This window comes from Pogona vitticeps, chromosome 12 (genome assembly GCF_051106095.1).
Source record: "Pogona vitticeps strain Pit_001003342236 chromosome 12, PviZW2.1, whole genome shotgun sequence".
NCBI lineage: Eukaryota > Metazoa > Chordata > Lepidosauria > Squamata > Agamidae > Pogona > Pogona vitticeps.
The window spans coordinates 13546019-13566705 of NC_135794.1; the positions used below are offsets into that span (position 1 = coordinate 13546019).

The 20687-nt window shown below is 41.2% G+C and overlaps 1 protein-coding gene across 1 annotated transcript in view; it reads left to right on the forward strand.

The window, feature by feature from the left end:
- Positions 1-20687, forward strand: part of ITGA11 (integrin subunit alpha 11) — a 157076-nt gene that overhangs the window by 65462 nt on the left and 70927 nt on the right. Inside the window, exons 3-7 of the mRNA XM_072982185.2 lie at positions 13632-13741; positions 14697-14788; positions 15939-16053; positions 18003-18130; positions 20258-20406. Of these exons, the coding sequence (XP_072838286.2) occupies positions 13632-13741; positions 14697-14788; positions 15939-16053; positions 18003-18130; positions 20258-20406 (594 nt within the window). The remainder of the gene's footprint in view (positions 1-13631; positions 13742-14696; positions 14789-15938; positions 16054-18002; positions 18131-20257; positions 20407-20687) is intronic.

A 20687-nucleotide genomic window follows, 5' to 3' on the forward strand; every position in this document is an offset into this window, starting at 1 on the left:
GAATAGTGAAGCACTTGTACTTAGCTTTTGAACACTCTGCAAGAGACAGAAATCCTCCAACCTACAAGTGGATTGTTTCTCAAGGGTTAACTTTATTAGAGGCAAAACAAGTAAAACATTGTCAGAGGAGCTAAGCAGTAGAGTTACACAGACTGCTTTCACCATCTGCTGCGCAAGGCACAAACTAACAACAGGCAATCTACAGAATGCAGTTATCTTAATCTCACTCGATTCCCTATCTGCCTCTGCCTGACTCAGCCTGGGATCTTCCTGCTTACTTGGGTAGTGCATGTTGATTCTCCAGGCTGAGAATCTTTCTCTGTAGTTGTCACATCTCTTTGACTTCAGGAAGGCAAGAGATGGCCACATTCGCATTCTACTCAACTGCCCAATGCCCTTTGTTTATTCCACTTCAAAAAGCTTTTTGATCTGTGTGTAGGCATCCTTCAGTCTCAAGAGACTATGGTAACATGCAGGTTGTGCCTCTGATTCTGCCTATGCCACTCATTACAGTGGGGGTTTGTACTGTCTTCTGAAAAATGTATACTGTGGGCATCCTTCTGTTGAGGTTCCAAAAGTGTGCTTTTGGTCTAAGCACTCCCATTATTACTATGTCCCTCTAAGGTAGAAGTGAGCTGGTTTTGTGTGTATTTGCGTGTGAAGAGGGAAAAGGCCAACTTGTGAATCATTTCCTTCCCTTTCCTGCACCAAATGGGGTTTCTAACAAGTCCATGGTGCAGCTTCAAACGCAGAAAACACAAAGGTGTTTTGAAATGTGTTCCTGGCCATTTCTCAAAAAACTCTTTCAAAAGGTATGACTTTTTGATAACTTAACTGATGATTTTTATTATGTTTCTGTCATCCTGACCATGGGGTTCCCCCCCTCATATCTTTACAGCTCATGCCACTTCCAGCCTGTCCATGAATACCAGTAGAACATCTGCCATTTTTTATTTCATTCTTAAAGTGTACTGGCGCATAGTTGCTTGCTTAGATGCCCTATCACAGTTTTTCCCAACCAGGGGGGGTCTCAACCCTCAAGAGGGTCCAAAAGTTTTCTGGGGGGGGGTTCACAGTTCACCTTATATGTGTTGTAGCCCTTGTTGAATTATTTCTTCCTTGACCTTTCAGAGCAGATATTAAAGTTAGCATGTTTGTGAATGTATGAGAAACAGGACCTTTGGGGAAGAAAGAAGCCTGTACTTTCTGAGAAGGGATGACTTTACCTTATTGCAGATGCCTTTTTATGCAAGCCTGGATAGGCAGGCTCACAGGTTACTTGGTGGAAAAGGGTTGTGACTTGAAAAAGGCTGGTTTAACTAAATATGAGAGTGAATGGCATAGACTTGGGGGTAGGGAAAACTGTATTTGAATCAAGTTTAGGATGTTTGCAATCAATGTATAAAAAAATTATGCACATGGAAGCACAGATTTTTTACATTTTTGCTTGGGAAGCATTTTTTGTTGTTGTTCTTGGAAAGCGAAGTATTCTACTCAGCTGTGAGCAGGTCATTTATTTTAAATGGCTTGTTAAATTTATTCTTAATCATTTTGGCATATGACTGCCTCTGTTGGTGTAAAATGTGTCTATAGGGTTTGCCACTCACTGGCATGCTGTCCATGCTCCCTCTCCTTCTCCACCCTATGTGTGTGTTTTACAAGCCTAGAAGTGCCAATTTGGTCAAAATGTCGCTCCATTACACCTTCGCCTTCTCCGCCCACTTTTGTATGTGTTTTGTCTGTCTATCTGTCTGTCTCCATGTGTGTGTTGCGCTGCAAGGAAACCTCTATTTTAAAATTTCTGTTCCTATGCCATTCTATGCTAGTGCTATGCCAGATTTCAAGAAATAAAAAATAATAATTAAAAACAAAAACAATACTGCAACAGCAGCTGGTGGCTCTGAGAGGCAGCCAGTGCAAGGTTGGGTGGGCAGGTGCAGGACAAAGCCTACATTTGTTCTAAAACCCCATGTACCCTCCTCAAACAATATACAACACAGTTTGAAAAAGAATTTAAAGTTTTCCCAAGCAGATGCACTCACAGACCCAAAAATCATATGACTACCATGTGACTTTAAATCAGATCCAAAACTCACCCAATTTATTTCATTAGTGCAACTGTGTTCTCAAATCAGCTGTGCTAAAGTCCAGAGTGTCCATTATATTATTCTGAACTTCCTTTTCAATCCCCAGGATATGGTCATTTTGCCCAAATGTTCTCCTGTTTGTATCTCACTGATTAGTTCTTCCCTGTAACTAGATCCAGGACAGCTGGTCTTCTTGCCGATTCTTCCACCTTCTGGAAGAAGAAGTTGTCAGCAAGACACATGAGGGATTTGTTGGACCTTAAAGTCTTAGCAGAGCTGGACTTCATACAGCTATCAAGTCTCTCATTATTACTATGTTCCTCTTCTCTGAATATTTGGTAATTTGATCTAGGGTGGCCTTATCTGGATCTTCAGTTCAGTTAGGAGGCCTGTAACAGTTATGCACTCTTACTTGCTTCCTCCTTTTTAGACAAAGGCTATCCACCAGTACTGCATGCTTCATCTTGTGGATTTTCTCACAACAGTACACATCTTTTACACATAGTACCACTCCTCCTGCTTCATCTATTCCTTATGAATAAGTTTCATAAGTTCCAGAGTGGAAGCATACACCGGAATCACTGCTTTCCACTCCTAAGCCACATCTCATCAAGTTTTGGTAATGACTTTTAAATCATATTTGCCCTTCTTTTGCTAAAAGTTCATTTTCATTTTGTTTGTTCTCCATGCTTTGTGCACTGTTAAAGAGGCACCTGAAGGAAAAGGTCTTTTCTCTGCTGCTTCATTATAGCTCTATTCCCTCTGTTTGTAGGTCACTGTTCCACTATCCCAGTTTCTCATGAATCAGTGACACTCTCATTCCTAGTTTTTATCTCCTTGTACTCTAGAATATCACCCTCACTGTGTTTGATTTAAAGTCCTGACCATGGCTTTGAGCAAATATGTTCTTCCCTACCCCTGTAAGGTACAACCCATTGCTTGCAAGGAGTCTTCTTCACACTCCAGGTAGCCATATCTTCTATACGTAGACACAGCAGTCCTGCTCTCCCCCTCTGAAATTCCCACACTGAATGCCTATATTTAGACTCTGTAGTCTCAAGCTCCTAACTGTGAGTAGAGTTTATACTACTGTATACAGAAGACAAACAGGGTCGTCTAGAATCAGATTTATACCTAGCCAGACAGTAGCAAAGGCAGATAGGAAATGAAACCAGAATGCCTTTTCTCTATAAAGATATACATTTATGTGCCATTGGAGCCCACCCAGTAGGGAAAGAGTTCAGCTGAAAGACTTGGCCTGTTGGAAACTTAATTCTTCTGTAGGATTTTGCTCACTGGTCTTTCTGCCAGAGTTTTCCTCAAGAGTTATCCTCCTATTTTTTGAGAGGTCTCTTCCAATGAGTCTGTTCCTATAGTAAAGTATTTTGTCTGGCGTCTTTTCTTTTCTTTTCTTTTCTTTTCTTTTCTTTTCTTTTTTCTTTTCCTTGTAACCCACTCATCTAGTGACAAGCCACTACTCTGGGTGGCTATAACAAATTAACATAAATGGACAAATAGAATTAAAACAATAAACAAAAACAAGAACCCCTCCTCTCAAAACTTCCTCTCTCAAAGGCATCACTTAATCTCAAAATGGCAAAACTAAAACAACTGAATCTGGCATTAGGCAATTAACCAACACCATAAAGCTGCCACAACATTCCCTCATAAATAACATTAAGGAGGGGTAAGATTTCCAAAGGCTCAGGTAAACAGTCAGGCTTTAATTTGCTTCCCGAAGTTCATTTATTTATTTATTTATTTATTTGCTCAATATATACCCCATCCATCTAGACCAAATTGTCCACTCTGGGTGGCATTACAAAATTTAAAAAAAAACAATAGCACCAATAAACATGCAAGAATCCAAGATGTAAGAAAATGTAAATATTAAGATACAGTAGGAGGGAAAGCCTGCCTAAATAGTCATGTTTTAAGTTTGCTGGAGGGGACCAGATGCACCTCCACTGGAACGGCATTCCAAGGCTCCTCTCTTCACCCTGTGGTGGTGTGTTAACTGGGCAATTGTTTTGCTTCATTCTCTGTTTCAAGTATTCAGATGTCTGTCTTCTTCTGGGGTTTCGCATCCTGGGCTTCCAAGAGTGCAGGAACTGCAGGATTTGGCAATACTTTGCCTGTCAGATTTAAGGGGTTCTTTTGGAGGACTCATCCAGTAGAACCACTACATTATGCCAATGTAGTGGGGGTTCCATCATGTATTGTCTTTCAGTGACATGACTGAAGTATAGACTGTACTGTTTTGCTGCACTCTTATATTCTCACTTATCTGGGAGAAAATCCTATTAAGCACATTGACCCTTATCCTGGAGTAAGATTTGTTTTGTTTTTTATTTTAATTCACTAATAGAGCTGTATCCAATACAATAATTAAGCCAGTAAATAAGAAAATCATGAGAAAATTAAAACAAAATAGGATTGATAACCTTAAGTCAGTCCAGGTGGTAGTTTTAGTTAAATTAATTTTGCACCATGGCAAAATGTTTTCCTTTATCCGTGAGACCATAGTCAAACATTTTCCAGGTGTAAGCTTTCTTCTGCTCTCTGTCCAAATGCTTGACATTCTGCTCTTGTCTAACTGCATCTTCGTCACTGCTCTCAGGGCGGATTCTTTGTTCCTGCAGGTCTTAAACTCCATAAGGCTAAGACACTTGCACAACTGCTATTTGGTTCGGTTTGGGGGCCACCTAGTTCACATTTTGCACCCCAAGAAAGAGTACAATCTAAATATTTATGAACCATCCTTCAGGTTCCCAGATGTGTCTCAAGTGCAAGGATACAGGTCTCTGAAGTATACATATATACATGGCTAAAGGGACATAACAACTCCCAAGGCCTTCTGCCCTTGATTTTCTATGATAATTTCCAGTCCAACTGGGTAAAGGCTGCTCCAGAACCATTTGATGGAAATCAGTCTATCTCCACAAGTGCTTCTGTCGTACCAAATAAATGAGGCAAGGAAATTAGTCAAACAAAGAATTGAGGATATAGAACAACAAGCTGATTTTGCTAGTGTACAGAATCTGATGTTAAGGGCCTACATTAAGAACCCCATGGAACCAGCAGACTATCTATCACTCTTAGAAGTGAGAGGATTTAGAAGAGCTTTCATGCTAGCAAGATGCTCGGCCCTTCCGTCGGCCGTCCTCGAAGAGAAGTAGAGGAACGTGCCTCATGCAGAAAGGTTTTGCTCCTGTTCGCTAGGGGTGGTAGAAACTATGCAACACATGTTTTTTTAACCTGTTCCCACTATGAGATTGCACATAATCAGATTATTTCTCCACTGATTAAAAAAATCCCAGAAGAAAGTAGACTCCAGTTTCTTCTCTCAGATAAAGACCCTAAGATTACCTATCACGTTGCAAGTTTTTGCATGGTGATACTTAGATTCCAGAAATCAAAGTGTAGATAAATTTTAGATGTGTAGATTTTAAATGGATTTAAATTGCCAATTTTAAATGGATTTAAATTGTAAGATTTTAAATGGATTTTAATTCTATTATGTTTTTATGCTGGAAAGGTTGAAACTGTAATTGTTTTTGTTTAATTGGTCTAAGGACTGTAATAAAATATGTATGTATGTAATTGCATCTGGAATAAATTAATTGCTCCAAAGCTATACTGGAGATTAAGTGTTCCATTGAATGCAAAAAAAATGTTCTGATCCTCTGTTGCTCCTTTTCCCATTTTTTCTAAAAAATACAATTTTTTCCTCCTGATGTCTTTCACATTAATCAAAATTATGTTTTTGGAAATAGGATCCCTAAAAAAATATGCAACTGTATCACTGCTTACTTCTGTACTAACTTTCTTATTTAAATAGGCAGCTGATCAAATGTGAAATTGAAAAGCCAACAAATGTGGTAGACTTGAACGATGGGCTGATGACATTCAGGAACCATGTTTTTCCTGGCTTAACTTTTCACACCCTTTCTTGGAACCTTGCAACAATATATATCCTTGTTCCTCTCCTTCTTTCACAAGCAGAGAGATGCACCAGAAAGATCAACAATCACAATACAGTAATGAGCAGACGGGAATATATCATCAGAGAGACCATTCCTCCAGTAGGAAGTCAAAGGGCACAAGACCTCAAAGTTCTGGAAGTTCTAGACACACATTCTGGAAGTTCTAGACACACATACCCAAAGAGAACTTTCCAAAGCTCTGCATAGGACATTAGCATCAGCCAAAAGAGGAAACCAGCAGGTAGTTACGTGCAAGCAAGGAAGATGGATCTGGGCTAAAAAGGTGGATGTGAGGTCTATAAAGACTGATGGTTGCTGACTAGATTCTAACTCTGGCTCTTTGATCTGCTCGTTCACTGAAGCACCAACTTCTGTGGTTTTCCATGCTGACTCTTGGCTTCCGTCTGTTTCCCCATCCATAGACACCAGGCTGAGAGTTGGATCCCATTATCACTAGAGACAGGTCTAGTAAGTTTGAATTCATTTTTTAAAAAAGGCATCTACATAACATATAAGAAAACTCAGTTTATTCCCCCTGGACTTGTGTTTTGTTGTTTAGGAGGGTGTTATTTTAACTCCTGTGCCAGTGACCATTTATTTTAATTCCGATAAAGCTCACAGTTTTATGAATTGACATGCCCAGCGTGCACTCCTCTGCCTCAGGCAACTTTGTTTGCCAGCCTGCTGCAAGTGAGACTTCCCTGTTTCCTCCTGGAAGGAGGTGGTGGCGGCAGCAACATTGATCTCCTGCCACCTCTTTCCCCTTCCCATCCTTTATTTCTCTAGGAGCTTGTTAGAACCCAGGAGCAGAGGGGAGGCATTTTATTTCTTTATTTCTTATCTTCCTCTGCCTCTCGTTTCTATCCTTCCTTGCCTTATTCACCCCCCACGTTTCTTCACCATACAGCCTTTTGTGGAACAAAGTTTAAGATGGGCAGAGAGAATGCAGGAAAAACTAATGGGGCTGCTTGGGAAACCAGGCAGCTGACAGCAACCTCTCTCTCTCTCTCTCTCTCTCTCTCTCTCTCTCTCTCTGTGTGTGTGTGTGTGTGTGTGTGTGTGTGTGTGTGTGAGAGAGAGAGAGAGAGAGAGAGAGAGAGTCCAATCTTGAAGAGGCAAATGGGATTTTTCTGTAGGATCATCTCTAAAACACTCTGAATCATAGGCACCATCTATTCCCACTGTTTTGGACAGTGGCTTGGGAATGATCCCATTTTGCACCACTGCAAAGACATGGACCCTTAATTTCTGTGATATGTTCTGTGGGTACAAATGGGACTTATGATTTGGGGGCAGATCCAGTGTTTGAATCACATGGTTTCATGAGGATCCAGGCTTGGATCAGTGTTTTTGCACCACCGCAAAGCCATGCACCTTCATTTCCATGGTGTATTCTGTCGGCACAAATGGGACTTATGATTTGAAAGTGTTCTCAGGTAGATCCCATGCGAAAGTCATGTGGATTCATGAGGAACTATGCTTGGATCCCATTTTCTCTCCCTCTCCCTTTCCCACTCCTCACCACAGCAACAGAGGTGAGTGGCCAGACGGGGGGCAAGTAGGTGGACACAGGAGAAAGCCTGAAATGTAACGATTCCAAATGTCCATGTAACCCTATCAACCAAGATACAACACACCTTAAAAGTGGATTAAATTTTTTCCAGGAATATGCACACACTGACCTAAATACCATGTGACTACCACATGATTTCTAAATCTATTCCATTTAGAACACAGCTTATCGTGAGGCTGGATGTAAATGTAAACATGCCATGAGAAACACGGAGGCTGGGATTTTGCTATGCGTTTATATGGTTGAATATGAGAAGTAAAAGAGGGGTTACACCATGATCCTTGGAAACAGAAATGTTTCTGCCATAAACCCTAAAACTTAAATAAATATAAAAAATGGCTGCAGCTCTTACAGTGGGGAGAGACTGCTTTAGAATGCCATTGATTCTGAGTGAAATGAACCAGTCTTTCTTCAACTGCAAAACTAGAATGGTTTCTGTTCTAGGCCCATTCAATGTAGTGGCTGGAAAAATAGCTGGACCCAGCACAGCTGGTTCGGTTTAATGCTAGATACAGGTATTTTAAGAAATAATAAATAATGTTCTTGAAAAGCTTTAAACAATAGTGTTTCAATTGTCTTATGCACAATAGAAAATAACTGTATAAAATCAAACACTCTGAGGGCTCTATATAGCAAATGAGTGTTTAAAAGGAAAATCTTTATTGAAAGATTTGTTTAGAAGATAAAGAACAATCAAAAGATATATTTTTTATCAGCAGTTCATACTCCAAGGGAAAATGTGGACATCTTTGGCAGTCTCAAATTTCTAACAAAGCATCCACATCATTTATATATTTTATTTTATTGTTTATTAGAAAATGTATCTGGCTTCTCATGAGTTTAAGGAGCCAATTGTGTGAAACATTGAGCAATGTTACACAGGTGACAAGACTGGACACATTGTACCCACCTTGTCCCCATAGCCATTGGGAACTCCTTAGTGTGCATGGTTTCAAGAGGAGATGCACCTTCAGATACTTTGGCTTTTTGGAACCCATTATGGCTTTTTCGAAGGGGCAGAGGAACTAGAGACCAAATTGCTAACATGTGCTGGATTATGGAGAAAGTCAGAGAGTTCCAGAAAAACATCTACTTCTGCTTCATTGACTATGCAAAAGCCTTTGACTGTGTGGACCACAGCAAACTATGGCAAGTCCTTAAAGAAATGGGAGTGCCTGACCACCTAATCTATCTCCTGAGAAACCTCTACGTGGGACAGGAAGCAACAGTTAGAACTGGATATGGAACAACTGATTGGTTCAAAATTGGGAAAGGAGTACGACAAGGCTGTATATTGTCCCCCTGCTTATTCAACTTATATGCAGTATACATCATGCGAAAGGCCAGAGTGAAGGAATCCCAAGCCGGAATCAAAATTGCCAGAAGAAGTATCAACAACCTCCGATGTGCAGATGATACCACTCTGATGGCAGAAAGTGAGGAGGAATTAAAGAAAGGGTGAAAGAGGAGAGTGCAAAAAATGGTATGAAGTTCAACATTAAAAAAAGTAAGATCATGGCCACTGGTCCCATCACCTCTTGGCAAATAGAAGGGGAAGATATGGAGGCAGTGACAGATTTTACTTTCTTGGGCTCCATGATCACTGCAGATGGTGACAGCAACCACAAAATTAAAAGACTCCTGCTTCTTGGGAGGAAACAATGACAAACCTCAGCAGCATCTTAAAAAGCAGAGACATCACCTTGCCAACAAAAGTCCACATAGTCAAAGCTATGGTTTTTCCTGTAGTGATGTAGGGAAGTGAGAGCTGGTCCATAAAGAAAGCTGACTGCCGAAGAATTGATGCTTTTGAATTGTGGTGCTGGAGGAGGCTTTTGAGAGTCCCCTGGACTGCAAGGAGAACAAACCTATCCATTCTAAAGGAAATCAAGCCTGAGTGCTCACTGGAAGGACAGGTCCTGAAGCTGAGGCTCCAATACTGTGGCCATCTCATGAGAAGAGAAGACTCCCTGGAAAAGACCCTGATGTTGGGAAAGTGTGAAGGAAAGAGGAGAAGGGGATGACGGAGGATGAGATGGTTAGACAGTGTCATCGAAGCTACCAACATGAATTTGACCCAACTCCAGGAGGCATTGGAAGACAGGAGGGCCTGCCGTGCTCTGGTCCATGGGGTTACAAAGAGTTGGACATGACTAAACGACTAAACAACAATGGCTAAAAGTGGCTATCGGTTGTCATGTAAGCCAGCTGGCAGTGGTTCTGGACTGGTATGAAATAATCACGCAATCACACCAACATTGGAAGTAAAAACAGACCACAAGTTAATTGGCAACTGCTGCCAATAGTACTGGCACTAGCATGGAATATGGAAAATATCAGCTGACCCCTCTGCTGAGTGATGGTGCAATAGGGCTAGCCACGTTGGTGTCTGCCTATGTGGCCCCTTCCAGCATCCCTAGAGAGGTGGTGGCCATCACATCATCCCTGCCCACCTTCATCACTGAGTCACAAACAACTGCACATTGAGTGGGGAGGGGCTGTTGCTTATCAGAGCAAACCTGCTGAAGTTCAGTTGCTGTGAGGTTTTCATGAACTGCTTCCAAGACTGTTGCTGAGACCAGTCATAGGACTATGGGAAACAATGCAGCTTCTGAGAAATAAATTAAAGAGCCAGAAAAACCCACAACAGCCAATTAAAGGTCTCCTTGGCTGAAGACAACTACATACAGATAGTTGTGTAACAGGAAGCAGTAGCAGGGAGAGAAAGTTGCTGGGAGATAAGCTAGTTTGTGAGCCAAAGGCAGATGGGAGACACTGAATATCAGATTTTTTTTTATATGAAAGAATTTCTCAAATCTATGTCTAAAGTTATAGCAATTAGTCTTGTCTGGCAGTATTTTGGATTAGCTAGAAATCCTGGAAAAGAAAAAAGCACATGAGAACTTATTCACAGAAGGAACCACAAAGTATTAGGTAAACTGTGGGTGAGTTAATAATTGGCTTGAAAATATCCACACATGTGGTGAGTTAATTGTTCACTCTAGTTCAAAACTGGGGTTCAAAATATGGTGGCAAAAGTCAGAGCACTCACAACTCCAATCAACTGTGCAGAAGTCAATTATAACCAGTTCTACTGTTGAAAAATGGTTGCTTCCATGAACCATACTTGTGGCCTAGCATGAACTGGGTAAACTGTACTACCGGAGTGACTCAGGCCCCAGATGGGGAAACAGGCAGGAGACTGCAGGGGAAACTACTTCAAAGTAGCCCTCTGCGCAAAATATGCTAAGGAAGGAAGGAAGAAAACACATCAAATATGTCTGCTAGGAATCATAGTCCAATAGTCACACATGCGTATTCCACTCCTTCCTGACAGAGACATTCACTCTGGGACATGAGGAGATTGATACACATCAACATTCTGTGGCTACCTCTACCATTTTAATTACCTTTCTAGAGAAGCCAACATTTTGCCTGCCCAATTCCAAAGACATGATTCCAAAGCTATATAAAGCATCCAGCAATGAGTCATGCATGCTCAATGCTATGAACGAAACCAAAACTCACAACAGACCTGACAATGAATGTCAGTAAAATCCTAAAATGAATGGAAGCCACATTTCCTGTCCTTCTTAGACAATGACACATCATTTTCCTTTGGGTTGGACTTTAGATTATAAATGAGATGTGGTGATTGAGCCCTCATGGAAACTTGGCAGTTATGGAAATATTTTCGCAGTTCTTGTAAAGATGGATATAGGAACAATCACTGTTACTTGCTATCAAGTCTCTCACTCTTATCCACCGCACCATACTAGGTTCTAAACAATAGAGTTACTCCCTTCAAAAGAAACTGAAACAAACGAAAACAAAAATAAGAAAAATGTTGCTGTGCACATCCCTAGTTATGAGAATTCACCAGTTCACTAAATTTCTTTTTTCTGTGTTGCCCGAGTAGCAAGTGAGGAGAGGCTGATGAATCTTGTTGCTGTTGTTGTTATGTCTGGTATTCCCTCCCCAAACCGCCAAGTAGAAAACACTCCACTATAAATCTTTTCATAAAATTATGCATTTTTCATGTAGGCTTTCCAGAATGTAGTAGCTATTAATTTCCCAGTATAAGTTTTTTTTAAAGTTTCCTATGCCAATAAAGGTTACCGAATTGAATAAGAGTAGCAAGCAACAGATGGTATGCTCCCTGACTTGTATGTGACTAGGCAAATCCTGTTTCTATTTGGCCACTAAGCCTCATAGTCCTAATGTGTCATAGATTGTTCCTGGGCAGGTTGTTTTGTGGCAGAAAGGAGGGGGGGATCTAATTGGGCTCTCTATATTCCAATCTAACTTGAAATCCTCATCAGAAATGCAGGGGATTTTCCACTCTAATCCACTGTTTGGCAATTTTGCATCCAAGAAATTACAGTAAGTGATATTGTCTCCTGCCCTCCATTGTAATATTTTATTTTCATAACAACAGATATAGTTAGGTCCTGGACTCCTGTTGGGCTTTGATTCAAGTGATTTGAAAATATTATCTCTTCCAAACAGGAAGCAACAAAGACTTCTTTATAATTCTCAAAAACTGTGAGGAGCTACTAGACTCAAACAAACTTTGCTGTCATGCTCCATGTTTGTGTTGGAGTTTTTACAGCCTCACATGATGCCTGTAGTTTGTTTGGCTGGGAAGGTCCTTTCTGGACTGAGGTGACTGTCAGTCTGTCCAGCACTAACCAATCATTCCTCCCCACCTCTGAATTCTGAGAGAGAGAGACCCGCCTCTCTGCTGAGTGTTCTCTTTTCTCTCTCTTTAGTATGTTGGAATCAGAGTTGTTAGTTTGTAGTTAATGTGACCTTAAGTACCAGTTAATGAGAAAGGGGTGAACTATTTGGGTAACTTGAAGCTATTATCCTCTGTGAGTCTGTATTTCTACTGCATAGCAAAAATGGAATTTTTATCTGGAATTCAAAACTCTGCAAGTTTTGTGTTGGAAAAAGAGTCTCCTTTCTGTTTCTGAAGTGATTGCAAATGTTTTTGTAGCATGATGATACCTTAAAAGTGAGTCATCATTAAGAAAATGTTGGAATGAAATATATTGTATTTCTTTATTTAGAAAATTGTACGCTTTGGGTATACTCAGTGTGGTCTAGTGAACAGGGTGATGGACTAAGACTAGGAGGCCTGGGTTCCAATCCCCATTTGACTCTGGAAACTCATTGGGGATGTGGAAGTGGTAAAGCTACTCCTTAAACGTTTCACTTGCCTTGAAAGCCCTATTTTGGTCATTATAAGTTAGTTCCACTTGGCTGCACAAACTAAGAACAATAGATTTCGTCCACAACTGAAATATTCAGCTCGAAGACCCAGGTGCCCCTTCAGTCACCTTTTGTACATGAAATATTTCTGTGCATCTTTTTCTTTGCCTCAGATTTCAAAGTATTTTCCATGAGTCCACACAGTTTACTGGAAAAGTCCATGTGCAATATTTCTTTGACTGTAGCCCTGTCACTCAAAGGGGACTTTAGTAGACTAGACAGAGCAGTGGTTTCATTTGATATAGCATAGCTCCTTATAAGGTGATGCCCTAATATCTCACAGACTGGAAAATTAGCCAGTCATTCTTCTTGCCGGTATTCTTTCCAGAACTTGCATTTTGTGCTTTTCTCCAACGGGAACACTAAATCTTCATCTAGGATGCTACCCCTAACATCCAGATCCTACTTTCACATTCCACAGTTTTCCTATGCAGCTTTGTAGCTCATGCCAACCACATCAACCAACTTTTCCTGCTATGCTTTCTTCCTATCTCCACTTTCACAGGATCCCGCTCCAGCCTTACATTATAGCTTAATTTTACAGCATACTGTTATGATATTTTGGAGGCTAAATTCTATCTACATACTTCAATAATTCCCACCTTCTAAAGAAAGTCTGTTTGTATGTTGACAAGAGTAGCATTCACAAATGGCTATTAAAAGGCACAAGCAGATGGATATGTATAGATGGATATAAATCTATTCCTCCAGGTTGGTGGTAGGAGCTCCTTATGAGACCAGTGGACACCAGAAGACTGGAGATGTCTACAAGTGTTCGGTGAATGGGGAAGCCAACAGCACCTGTTCTAAGCTCAATCTTGGTAAGTCTACTGGATACAAGGCACTGTGAGCTTCTTTGTGTGCCCCCAGGCACTAATTTGTTCATGTGCAAAACTCCCAGTAACATACCTGAGTCTCACATACTGGATTTATGTCTATTTCCTGTTCTTAATGGTATTTATGAGGATGCAACTTTTTTGCTAAAAAGTCTGGCTCATTTTTAAAAATGCTTAGGAGTGACCCATCTACAGAACTTGGAAAGTTACTTTTAAAAACTAGATTGTTACAGTTATAGTTCCCACCCCTCAAAGTAGACATTTATTATTTTGCAGTTTTAAAAGTGACACTTCATTTTTCAAAAATATCCAAAGCCAGTTAATCTGAGTATCCGATTGTTGCACAAATGCTGTACAGTGGGGTCTTGACTTAAGAACTTAATCCGTATTGGAAGGCGGTTCTCAAGTCAAAAAGTTCTCAGGTCAAATCTGCATTTCCCATAGGAATGCAATGAAAACCATTTGATCCGTATCTGCTCTTTTCCATCCATAGAAACTAATGGGAAGCTGCTATTCTGCCTTCGACCACTAGAGGGGGATATTTTGTTTCTTTTTTTCTTAGGTCAAGAAAGGTTCAGGGAAGGCAGGGAAAATACAGTCCAGGCAGTACAGTACCAGGCAGTCCGAAGACTGTCTCCCAATCCACTCTCTAAACGCTGGGAGGAGTGAGGAAGCAGACAGGCACCCTTTTCACTGGCCAACAGTTAACTAAAAGTTCAAATTTTGCATTTTCCCTGCCTCCCACGTGGTTTTTTTTTCAGTTCTTAACTCAAATCTAAGTGTGTAAGTCAAGTCAATATTTTCCTATGAGAGTGGTTCTTAAGTCAAAATGTTCTTAACTTGAGCCGTTCTTAAGTCAAGACCCCACTGTATAGCATAATCTCTACCATATCTGTGGCCTCTTTCTGCAGTATACCTAACTACAATATTCTTTCCTAAGGACGAGTAACTCTATCCAATGTGTCAGAGCGCAAGGATAATATGCGTCTTGGTTTGAGTTTGACGACAAACCCCAAAGACAACAGCTTTCTGGTAAGAAATTATTTACATGTAGATAGCTTCCCTGTTGGCTGGATAGCTCCGTGAGTTAGGCATCTAGATATGGAGCCAAAGTTTGGGAATTCAGTTGCTCACTGAGCATCCCAGAAGAGCTAGCCAGAAGAAGGGAATGGTAAACATCAGTTCTGTATATATATAGAAACCCCCAGTAAGAGTTGCTGTAATTCAGAGTTGACTTGACAGTAAATCGTTATTATTAACTTCTCTTTACATGTAAACTTGTGGATACTTTTTGGGACTGATAGTCTTTGATGGTTTCAGGCCTAGGATCCACTTTTAATTCTTATCTATGCCACAGTGCCCTTTTTTTGCCTTTTATTTCCATTGTCTCTTTTCTTTCTTTCTTTTTCTTTCTTTCTCCTTCTATTTCCCCCCGTGCACTTCTTGCTCTTTTTTCCATAACTTAAATAACTGTAAAATAAAGTTTAAAACGTGTGGACAACATGTGGCTCTTAACCTGGAAAAACCTACCAATACTTCCCTATCACCCCGCTAATCATACTGTACTGATGATTTTGTCGCCCCATGCATCATGGAGGTGGGGGGTTTCTGCCTTCATCTCCTCTAATGCTGCTACCAAATGTCAGTTGCAAAATCATTGGCAGCAACAGGAAACCTGGAGAGATGCAAGTGGAGGGGTGCACTAGATCACTGGTTCTTAATCTTGGGTTACTCAGGAGTTTTGGACTGCAACTCCCAGAAGCCTTCACCACCAACTGTGCTGGCTGGGGTTTCTGGGAGTTGCAGTTCAAAAACATCTGAGTAACAAAGGTTAAGAACCACTGCACTAGATGAACCTTGCTGTGAGAGTGGTTTAAATACGACCAGTACCTTTTCCCTACTGCAATCTGTTTGTTGTTTTGCTCTTGTGAGATGCTACTTTCTTACAGTGTCTTTCCTTGCCTCCCTGTCAAGTGACTGTGCTACAAATGTGACACTTCCTGTGACAGTGATGATCAACCTTTCTATACAGTAGTTCTCTTTTGTACGACTAATCATTTCCCCACTTCTGGACCTGGATGAAACATCTGGAAGAGACTTCTACCATGCAGTGCGGCTGAATGCCCCAGAAAGCAATTACACTGGTACTCCTGGTGTTCCATTCCTTCCCTCCTTCCCATAGGCTTGCAGCCCCCTCTGGTCTCATGAGTGCGGAAGTTCTTACTACACCACAGGAATGTGCTCCAGGGTGAACTCCAACTTCAGATTCTCCAAGACTGTGGCTCCAGCTCTCCAGAGTATGTGAAACAGGCTGTTACGTCTCACCCTCTTCTCTCTTTCTCATTGGAGATTTGCTCAGGAAAACAAACTAGAAAAGAGTGCTTAAAAGGAGGTTTGAAACAGTAGGAAAGGGAATCAGCTGTCCATGTAATGGCAATCCTGTGCAGTTAAAACATCAACAGTAGTGGCAAAAGAAGCACCTTTCCCTTCAGACTGCAAGATATGTCTTTTTTCCTATGTTCTCCTGCCCATAAGGGAGCAATCTCACTGGCAATAAGAACCACAGTTAAATAGATTTGTGCGTTATTTAAATCAATGTATATATTTCCATACCCACAATGCACAGATGAAATTGATTTATATGTGCTACAAGGCAAGTTTTTTTCCAGCTGTCCAACAGGGGCTTTTTAAAATACCTTGCTTCTAAATCAATTCAGTTTTGTAGACGTGAACGCTGCTGTCGTTTTAACTTGTGCCTATGTGGATTACGGATAGCAGAGACACTGCTGATTTTCCTTTAAATTTTTTCCCCTTTATTCTTTCCTAAAATGTTTATTGCTGCATCACTTCATTAATACATTCAGCATTACAACTACCTACCCCATTCTCACCATTTGGCCAATGAAAGATCTGACAGAGCAGCAAAAGACTGGCAGGTACACAGCCGGGACAGAGCTTGGTGCAAACACAACTTGTGGGCTTCTCCCTCCCCCAAGAAGCAGCATCCAGGAGAGTGAAGCAGGAACTGAGGCTCCCCCATCAGCTCCCTTTCTGCTGAACCCCCTGGAAGCCTTCTTTCCTCCAGTTCCCATATTTCTGTCATAACTGACTGGAGTCACCTCTGAAGTGTTTTCCCATTTCTAGTGACTATTGTGAGAACAGATGGCCCCTCCTGAACTGTCAATTCAGCAATGTGTTACTTTTAATAATATATTAAATCAAAATCTTTTAAAACAGTGTGCTTCTAAAAAAGAAAGGAAATGTGTTGATTTAAATGTACCCCCAACCCCCAAAACCAGTTTTAATTACCAGAAGAAGAAAAAAATGGATTTTGTTTCAGTCAATAGTGAACATGGCTACTGATTTTTATACGATGTGACTCGAAGCTGACATAAAAAAGGTGGGAAAGGAACTGATTCAAGCCAGTGGGACCACACCCTTAGGGAGTGAAATGAAATAAAACAAATTTTTCAACGGCCTCTCTCTTTCTGCCCCCTTTCTATTTCATGGGCTTACACATGTTGCAAAGGCCCAGCTGAATGCCCTGAGCAGCTGCATGTGATACCTTGCCCTTAGAGGAGCACATGTCCATATGTTTCTTTGCTAGACCAGAGAGTCTCCTCGGTGTAGGTGTAAGCAAACTATGCAAGCATGCTCTCATTCTGCTCAGAGTCACGTCATGTTGCAACAGTGATCTCAGGAGCCAACTCACATCTCACAACATACCAAATAAGACAGGCCAAGACTTCTCAAATGACTTCACTGTCTCTGCAATTGTAGGAACCCTGCCTTCTAAGAGTCACGGCTACTGTCATTGCTGAGGGAAGTGAATTGTGACTTCTAACCTTTCAAAGCTGTGGCTCATAATTGGGTGGCCTTAAGCCTCTAGCACTATGCAACTTAGTTGTGAATAGCATGGCTTAGCACAGACACTGCACTACAAGCTTATACAGCAGTTCAACTGTCATGACATCTTTCAAAAGATTGTGGGAACTGTACCTTTCCCTCTCAGAAAACCAGAACTCCCGGAGTTACATGTTGATGGAGGAAGCCCCTCTTGAGCTGATTAAATAGATAGTATAGATATTTCCAGACTTTGCAAATAAGAAATACACCAGAACACAGGACAGGGGGAGAGAAAAGGGTTAGCCTAAGAATCAGGATTCTCTTCCTCCTGCTGTATTCCCTGCAGGTACCTGTACAGTAGTTGAAATTTCATAATGATCTACTGTATGATCTGTCATAGGATGCCAGACATACATGGATATAATTATCGTGCTGGATGGATCCAACAGCATTTACCCTTGGGCAGAAGTTCAGGATTTCCTAATAAAAATCTTGAAGAAATTTTATATTGGACCAGGTCAAATACAGGTGAGAAAACACACATGGTGGATTTCTCCTCTATCAGGACTTTATTTAACAAATCTATATCCGTATGCTTTGGCAAGAGAAAAACCTTCCCCTTTCCAACTGTGCTCTTCTTCTGGGATAAATTCTGCTTGCATGCAAAAGCAAGGTTGGCAAAGTTAAGCACATTGAACTGACTGGGGGGTGGGGGCTGCGGAATTGCATACAAGCCAGATATGCTGGCCTTGGTTCATTCTCCTGAAACCTAACACCTACATGGACACCTTCACTTGGTTCTTTAGGTTATAAGAAAGTTTTCAGTCCAACAGCAGACAGAGAAATCATAGAATGGTAGAATAATGGAGTTGGGAGAGGCCTGTAAGACCATTGAGCCCAATGCCTTGCCCAATGCAGGAATCAAAATCAAAGTATATATGACAGATGGTTTTTCAATTTTCCCTTGAATGCCTCCAGCATTCATTCTTTGTCTATTCAAAGCTGCAAGATTAGCTTAACCCAGGGCAAGAAAATGGGATCCATCCTCAATCATTTGCAAAACGCAAGCTACATTCTAGTCACTACTTTAGATCACTCTAGTCCAGTGGTGTCGAACTGTGGCCCTCCAGATGTTCTTGGCCTTCAACTCCCAGAAATCCTGGCCAGCAGAGGTGGTGGGGAAGGGGAAGATATGGAGGCAGTGACAGATTTTACTTTCTTGGGCTCCATAATCACTGCAGATGGAGACAGCAGCCACGAAATTAAAAGACGCCTGCTTCTTGGGAGGAAAGTGATGAAAAACCTTGACAGCATCTTAAAAAGCAGAGACATCACCTTGCCAACAAAAGTCCGAATAGTCAAAGCTATGGTTTTCCCTGTAGTGATGTATGGAAGTGAGAGCTGGACATAAAGAAAGCTGACCGCCGTAGAATTGATGCCTTTGAATTGTGGTCCTGGGGGAGACTCTTGAGAGACCCTTCGACTGCAAGGAGGTCAAAAGTATCAATTTTAAAGGAAATCAACCCCGAGTGCTCACTGGAAGGACAGATCCTGAAGCTGAGGCTCCAATACTTTGGCCATCTCATGAGAAGAGAGGACTCCCTGGAAAAGACCCTGATGTTGGGAAAGTGTGAAGGCAAGAGGAGAAGGGGACGACCGAGGACGAGATGGTTGGACAGTGTCATCGAGGCAACCAACATGAATCTGACACAACTCCGGGAGGCAGTGGAAGATAGAAGGGCCTGGCGTGCTCTGGTCCATGGGGTCACGCAGAGTCAGGCACGACTAAACGACTAAACGAACGAAGAGGTGGTGGTGAAGGCTTCTGGGAGTTGAAGTCCAAGAACATCTGGAGGGCCACAGTTCGACACCACTGCTCTAGTCAGTGGAACTTGCTCCTGCATGATAGGGTGGGGAACTCAGTTAGATCCACTGCAGGCATGGTGCCCCACCACTGCCCTTCCAGCACGGGAGATTGTATCTGTCTGGGAGGGGGGCAGTGTTGGAAGGGATGGTCTTAGCCCTCAATGGCCTCCTGAAAAGTTTACTCTTATGCTGCAAAAAAGCCATTTGCATCATTACAGGTTGTTTAAAAGTTTCATTTAGGTGGACAATGGACCAAAAAAGAAAACCCTTTATCACTAATAACTGTGGATAAGAACAACAACAGTACTGGCAGGCCAGTGTAAGTCAGGCAAGGGTGCAATGAGATATATTTCAAAATAAAGCAAGATTCAAGTAACCTTTCTGGTATAACCAGTAATTTTTTCTAGTTAATTCAGAAGTGATTTTAAAGGGCATTTTAAAGACTTTCTGGAGACATTTTGACAGGAATGACAATAGGTTACTTACCAAACACCGTAATGGATAAGGGAAATGAGTTGTTTTTTTAAAGGTAAATTTCTAGGCTCTGTCTCTTAATGCACTACATATTAAACTACATATTAGAGCAGGCAGCAATTGACAGTTTCTTTCTGAAGTGGTTTTTGGTCTTTATGCATTTCATGTGCTAGTTTCGTGTTTATTAATACATTTCATTTTGTAATTACTTGGCTTTACTGTATATATGTTGTGTTAATGTCACATGGAAAGCATAACATTTTAAAGAATAAACAAGCAGTGTTTTATTCTCAGCACACTCCCTTTTCACCCTAGGTTGGAGTCATCCAGTATGGAGAGGATGCTGTGCATGAGTTTCATTTGAATGACTATCGGTCTGTGAAAGACGTAGTGGAAGCTGCTCGACACATAGAGCAGAGGGGGGGTACGGAAACCAGAACAGCGTTTGGGATAGAATTCGCTCGGTGAGAATACTCTTCAACATTTCACAGCTTGACAGATGGACACCTGTGGACAAGAAGTGCATGAAACTGGGATGAAATTTACCAAGCAGGTGGCAGGTTGGGCAGTAAGAGTCAAATACAATCCAGCTTTACATGTGCCACAGGCAAAAAACAAGAACTGAAAAAGTATGAAAACAAATGATTCTGGAATCCAAAGACAAAAGTTAACCACAGATTGGCAAAGTGTTGATGCATTTTCCACACAGATTAAAGCTTCAACACCTCCATTTAACAAATTAATT